Source organism: Vigna umbellata, chromosome 11 (assembly GCF_029865625.1).
Source record: "Vigna umbellata cultivar VRB3 chromosome 11, Vumbellata_1.0, whole genome shotgun sequence".
Taxonomy (NCBI): Eukaryota; Viridiplantae; Streptophyta; class Magnoliopsida; order Fabales; family Fabaceae; genus Vigna; species Vigna umbellata.
In genome coordinates this window covers 2984881-2991920 of record NC_142175.1, presented here as the reverse complement: position 1 = coordinate 2991920, position 7040 = coordinate 2984881, and the positions used below count along the sequence as shown (strand labels likewise).

The following is a 7040-nucleotide window of genomic DNA, read 5'->3' as shown; positions in this document are numbered from 1 at the left end:
TCACGACATCATATAAACTATTAATGAAAGATTAATAAATTAGTAATGAAAGATTAACCGCGTATCTTATGTGTCATTCTTAATTTTTTTTAATTTTTTAAAAAATAATATTTTTTAATTATTTTATTAAGTTTTTTATTTAAATATTCTTTTGGTTTAATTTTTGATTTTATTTAACGTGGAAATCAGATATTTAATTTAGTCTCTATTTTGATAAATTAGGTTCAATTTAATTCTTTTTCATGATGTAGTCTAAGTTATCAACGAAAGAAGAACTTTATGATCATGTTGATTTTTTATTTTTATTTTTCAACTTTTATTCATTTTTTAAAATTTTCTCTTGATTTAAAAAAAATTATCTACTTCAAGTCAACATTATGTTACGTTGCAATGCCAGCATCACATATCAAGTTTTCATATATCAAGTAAATATTAGTGCAACTATAAAACTCATTTTTGTCTCTTTCTAAATTTAATACAAATTTATTTTTTATTAAAACTCATTTTTATTAAATATTTCTTTCATTATTTTTAAACCAACTATAACTATATTATTCAAATATAATTATTTGAATTGATTTAAAAATAATAAAGAAATTTTCTTCTAATTTTAAAATAATAAAGAGTTTTCTTTCTAATTCTAAAATTAAATTAGAATTTTCCTTATAATTTAAAAATAAAAATTCTTTATTAAAAATTTTATTTTTAATTATGTGTTAAGTTAGTGTTACATGTTACATATAAACATCCAAAATAATATAAGTCTCACACTAAACAATATAAACAAAAACAGAAACTAAAATAATATTTATCCCTTTTCTTATTTACGATTCAGTACATATTTTAGTTCCAAAAAGTTATCACGCGAAGTTACAATCAATAGTTGATGCAGACAAAACTCTTATGTATTTATTAAGTTTACTGGTTGATATCATTGAACGTGATTTCTATACAACACGACATGAAGAATCCTCAATTGCACCTCTGAAATGTGTGGTCACGTTTCAGTTTTTATTTCTTTAAAAGTTATTTTTAAAATTCTAGAATTTAAACAAAATTTAGCTTTTTAAGAGGATTTAAATAAGCAGACCCATAATTTCCACAAAGTCTTTTCTCCCAATGACAACGCCTTTTATTCTATCAATACAACACTTTATACTTCATCGTGTAGTCGCTTATGTTTCGTAAAACAATGCATATATTGGAACTAAAAACAATAACACATACAAAATTTAGGTCTGCTAAAAGTTTTGAATTCAGTGTAAAGAATCATACAGATGTACATCAAACATTCAAATTATTATAGATTTCTTTTGGGGATGATATTTTTTTCTGAAAATAATTAAAACTATGATGTAAGAGATCAAACAACTGAACCATAACCACTACAGTTTTGAATTTTAAATTCAACTATTGTGATTTTCAAAACATGGACAAATGAAAACATTATGAAGGAAAATTGATTCAAGTGATAAAATTGTTCTTTTCATACAGATAAATTCCAGCAACCAACATTCCAATGATATTGACTTGGCAAAATGGCAACTTAAAAACGAAGGGCGAAATGCAGATTATATTTATACACATGAGAATGTTACTATGGAGCCTGTGTGAGAGAAAACCAACAAATGTTAATAGCAATAGATAATCCACTGTAGATCAAATACATTATATCAGGTATTATAATTTAACATCAACTTGATTAGAAATGGTACTAAACCTAAGGCATTAAATAGGAAATAATGCCAAGACAATGGATAAACCAGAACTCAGAATAATTACTTTTATTGTTTTTTCTAAAAGTAATTAAAGTAACATACACACACAATGAATAAGAAAACTAGGTCATGTTATCCTAATTCGTTTTCATTTAAAGTGGTGATTTTTTAACTCAAAAATCACCACATTCAAGATATCAAATTATGAATCCCTTTTACCAGCCAGAGGGAAAGAGAGATTCAGTTGTGAAATGTGCATTAGCAAATACCATAATTCAACTACAAACCTCAAATTTTTGGCCTCCAGTGCATGATCTCATCAGATTTCAATTCTGGGAATGAAGCACCAAAAAAAAGCTCCACATTCGTCCTGCTTAGCTACTAACAGCAAATTCCTTTACTTCAAGAATCATAATACACAAGCAAGAACTGGTCAGATATAAGATACACTTATATTTCCATATAAAAACCCAGCTTCATCTGCAAACGGAAAAGGCCAAAATGGCATTCAGTGTGCATCTCCTCAAAGCCTTTTCTTTTTCTCCATACCACTAATTCAAAGTTATGGAAGCATACCATCAGGGGAGAAAACCCTACAGGCCAGGGTTTGTCTCTAGACCAATTTCATTAACATCTATGTCTGCTATGTTCTCTTTCCCAAATAGAGTGAAATGCACAGTAGCCTGCAGGAAGAAGGCTATTTAAGTCTACAAACAAGTGAGAAAACTTTTTGGCATAATTATTTGACCCATAAATTGAAACGTTATTTACAGCTTGCAGTCAGTTTTATTTCATAACAGCATTCTAGTAATTTTAATCAGATAAATTTGCATGTATGTCCAGAATAGAAATTGCTATGCCAATTTAAGCTTGCTAAGGAAGAAGCTCACCATTTTAGTTTTTCGATTCAGCTTCTTGAGGGTGCCTGTAAACCCTGAAAAGGTTCCAGATACAACATGAACAGTGGAACCTGGAACAAGGAGTTTATATTTGTTTCGATTAGAAGAGGCCTCTTTGACTGTGACCTGATCAGAAGTTTTCCTATGCCTCCTTTTAGATTTAGAATCAACAATAGCATTCAAAACATCATCGGGTTCTAATTCTGTATTACGAATCCCAGAGACTAGAGCTGCTCTTTTCTCTTCTTCCTCAAAAGCTTGGTCAGTTTTTTCTTGTTCTTCTTTTGCTTGTCTGAAGATTGCATCCACATCTTCAGCAGATAATGGCTTAGGTCTATTGATCTGTCTCTTTCTGCAAAGTGAAAATAATCAAGAGTTTTTAATCATACTAAACAGGAACAGGGAAATATATGCATTAGAGACGTTGGATTTTAGATATTTTCAACATCTGAAATCATTAATTAGAACTTAAAACGTATACAGCACACTTAAAAGGCACCAACAATTTGTAATCTTAGAAAGTGTTAGCTACTCAGCTCATCATAACTTGATCAGGAATAGGTGTAACTTCTCAAAAACAATATAACATTGTTATGATCAGTTTACTCATAAACACTTGAAGAAAACTAGAAGAATGAAATAAGCTTCACCCATAAACTAAAATTAGTTTATAAATATGTTTTTTTATCAGATTCACCACTGCATAAGTAAAATCAGCTTTTTAGGGAAGTTAAAATCATTTAGCTTATCCCAAAAAAAAAAATTATTTTAACTTATGCATAAGTTAATTTTAACTTTGAGAAAGTTCTTTTCTTTTTCTTTTTACTTTCTTCTCCTTTAATGGAGGAATTCATTCCATTTTTCCTTATTTTTTAAGTAAAATGGAGAAAATTTATTCAGAGTCTTCATGTTTCAAACTTTCTCAGCATAGCGTAACTTTAAAAAACTATACTTCAACATTGATTAACTTGTCAAGTAAACAAAGGGAATTAAAATAGACATTTCATTCAGATGGTTTCTTGTGAGGAACTGTTTTCCAGATTGTAGTCATTTCTCTTTATCATAACTAATAGATTGAAGACATCTTGCCTTGCACAAGAACCCAACCTTTCATGCAAAGATTTAAAACAAAATTCTAAAAGACAGAAGGCAGAAGCAACAGATGCTTACGTGTTTCCAACTGTTGAACCAATAAATCCTCCAACACCATCATACTCTCTTATGAAGTCATGTAATTCTTTGTTCATCACACATCTCAAGAAAACACATCCTGGGAACAATTGTCTTGGTTTAACAGAGTAGGAACCATTCTTCAATCTCCTTTTCTCATTGACGGATGGAACATATATCTAAAACCATACACTACAACATCAATAAATAAAATAACCTGATATGAAACATTACTTGTCACTCCTCAATTTAACTTTTATTTTCATCTTCATCTACTAAGCTGGTGCTAATGTTTGCCACAAACACCAACAACTACCATGGCCAATGGCCACTCTCTAAAACTCATTCAAACAAACAAATGAGCCTAGAAACAGTTTTTATAAAAACTAACTGCAATCTAAGAACCACTTGTTCAAGCTTAAATCTACAACGCAGCATGTTTTAGCTATTATTCTTAGGAGAAACTTTGATACATTTCTTTAAGCAGTTTGTGGCATTCGCTGATAAGAATGAGATTCTCATTTTAATAGTCTGTGTAATAAAGGTCCACATTAAACATCAACATATATTCTACTGAAGTGAAAATCCAATTTAAATTAAAGAGCACACAGATAGCACTTAACTATATCTAACTTTTATCGTTATTTTTAACCCTAGGAATATGTTTGAGAAACTAAATTTGTTAAAAACACATCAACAAGTACGTATTTACAACCTTAATTATGAAGCTTATTGAAAGTATCGTGTGAGTTTTGAGAACTTATTTGAAGTCAGGTATGCAACTTAAATATGTATTTAAAAATCAAACCTACTGTTAGGATACAAGGTATATGAGAGAAGAAGGTATAGGAGAGAAGGAGAAGGCCGAACGGTGGAAGCGGAGAGAGGTCAGGCCGAACAGTGGAAGCGGAGAGAGATCAAGCCGAACGGTGGAAGGCGAAGAGAGCTCGAGCCGAACGGTGAGAAGCAACGAAAAACTTGGGCCGACCGGTTGAGGAACGACTATCCTACCTGATGTAGCAGTTAGGATAGGCGGGAAATATTTAGTATATTTAGAGTAATATTCTAGAGAAATATTTAGAGCGATATTCTAGGGAAATATATTCTAGGGAAATATTTTATTTAGGGAAATATATTCTAGGGAAATATTTTATTTAGGGAAATATATTCTAGGGAAATATTTTATTTAGAACAATATTCTAGGGAAAGATTTGGCACAAGATGGGTGGGATACAATTAGTATAAATAAAGGGGAGTCTATTGTTAGGGTTATGCTTTTGATTATTGAGTCTTGTGACATACGGCTATGCTCCTCTGAGGGAGGTTATGCTCCCAAGTAATTGAAGGAGGTTATGCTCCCAATTACCCTTGTTTACTTTTGTTTATTCAGATATTACCATCAATAAAAGAAATTCATTCGTTCATTATCATTCATTGTCTTTTCTATCTACTATGATAGTGTCTTATTACATGTCCTATTCGGGTACGTAACACCTACTATAACTTCAAGTTGATTAACACAGTAAAACAGTGTATATACATGAAATTCTTAAAATGAACTTCCGAATCCAACTCATGAATATCATTAAATATACACTTAAACCTTTAAGTACTAAAACATTCTTTTCAAGACTTTAACCTCCTTTTATAAATTGTTATAATTATAGTAAATTCTTTAAACATATTTTGTTATCTCTGAAGCCAAGTTTCGGGTTGTTGATGAAGAAAAAAAAACATTAACAGGGGAGATTCCCGAAAAGTGGTTAGCCAGGTTCTCAAACAGAGTCAACAAGGCCCATAATACTAGTACTGATAAATTCCAAATCAAGGATTAGGGAAACAGATCACTATTAACAATTTTCAACTACTTAAGAAAAACTAGAAATTGCAGAAGATCAGAAGACGTTAGGATCATGAATGATTGATAAGTCAAAGAAGATTCTTTATTTTGAATTAACAATTTAAAAATAAGAAACAAAAGTTACACTCAGTAATCTGGATAAAATTTCTATCAGATAACATAAACTTCATCAAAATGAGCCTAAAATTTTTGACAAAAGGTCAACATAAACACATACAATTAACCTATTAATTTTCTAACAGAAAATAATGCTAATAAAAGGTTTGCAATTAAAAAAATACACACACAAATACAAGGGTCCAATAGAAAAGTATACCATTTTTATTTCAATCTCAAGCTTTATTCATGATACTTTTTCCATGCATTCATGTGCCGAAGATATGGTTCTAATAATTGAAATAAAGAATCGTAAACATATTTATCTAAACAACAGTTACCAAATCCGAGAGAATGCAAAACACTTTCAAAGCAGATGACGAAACAGCAACAACATCCTTACCTTAAATTCCACATCGGGGTAGTTTAGAGCGAGGGAGCGAGCGAGGAGTTGCGCGATTTCGTGACCCCTAATCCTCAAAACACGAATGACCCACCATTGAGGACCCAACTTGGCGAGGTTGTCCAGGTTCAGTTCATCCATCCACGAACCTTTCTTCTTCGGCTTCTCGATGAGTTTCATCTCCACTTCCTCCCTCCAGTTGGCGCCGCTCTTTCTCTCTCTTCTCTCGCTCCTCTCGCGTCTCCTCTCGCGCGCGCTCACCTGAGAGAGGGACTCCAAGGAAGCTGAGAGGGTTAAGGATCTGTTTGGAAGGGAAGTAAAAGTGAGAGTGTGGAAGCGCAATGGATTCCATGGGAGAAACAATCCTTTCATGTCTTCTGCTACTGCCAAGGAAGGATAATACGAGGATACTCCTTTGCCTTTTCAGTTCTCCTGTTTTATTGTGTGAAAAATATAATAACAATTACTAAAACTTAATACCACATTTTATCACACAATTACTATAAATTAAAATTTATTATCCAAATTTATATTTCGCTCATTTTATTATCAATCATTTTCAATTAGTTCACCCTGTAACTTTAAAATTCAACAATTTAAGATTTGAAATACATTTAATAAACATAATTTAAAACACGAATACATCTATTTCAAAATATGTTTATTTTTTAAATATATCTATGTTTAAGAAAAAAACACATCAAAATTAAAATAAATAAAAAATAACAAATAATAAATTTTAAAAAATCAAAATAAAACAAATAAAAAGATTACAAAACTTCAAATAAAAAATAACAACTAAATATAATTACAATATTTTAAAAAATCAAATAAAAAATTTAAAAACAACAATCAAATAAAAAAAAATTCTTTACTTTAAATTATATTGATTT

At 30.5% G+C, this 7040-nt stretch overlaps 1 protein-coding gene across 2 annotated transcripts; it reads right to left on the bottom strand.

Moving 5' to 3' along the window:
- Positions 1–1611: 1611 nt before the first annotated feature.
- LOC124839997 (uncharacterized) lies at positions 1612–6573 on the bottom strand. Of its 2 annotated transcripts, XM_047315959.2 has the most exons (5): positions 6148–6573; positions 3788–3966; positions 2609–2969; positions 2295–2401; positions 1612–2198 (listed from the first exon to the last, which is right to left on the bottom strand). In XM_047315959.2, exons 1-4 carry the CDS (start codon positions 6517–6519, stop codon positions 2312–2314), a joined length of 1002 nt encoding a protein of 333 aa, XP_047171915.1. In that variant the 5' UTR covers positions 6520–6573; the 3' UTR covers positions 1612–2198; positions 2295–2311. The 2 variants fall into 2 exon arrangements, with proteins under 2 accessions (XP_047171915.1, XP_087958697.1); XM_088102571.1 differs by having other exon boundaries at positions 1612–2401.
- Positions 6574–7040: the final 467 nt, after the last annotated feature.

Excerpts from the sequence above, each read along its gene's own strand:
- LOC124839997 (XM_088102571.1), bottom strand. The coding sequence starts at position 6,519 with ATGAAAGGATTGTTTCTCCCATGGAATCCATTGCGCTTCCACACTCTC. Across the intron at positions 3,967-6,147 it reads ACCCCGATGTGGAATTTAAG|ATATATGTTCCATCCGTCAA; the intron begins GTAAGGATGTTG and ends GTATGGTTTTAG. Across the intron at positions 2,970-3,787 it reads GGTTCAACAGTTGGAAACAC|AAAGAGACAGATCAATAGAC; the intron begins GTAAGCATCTGT and ends TTCACTTTGCAG.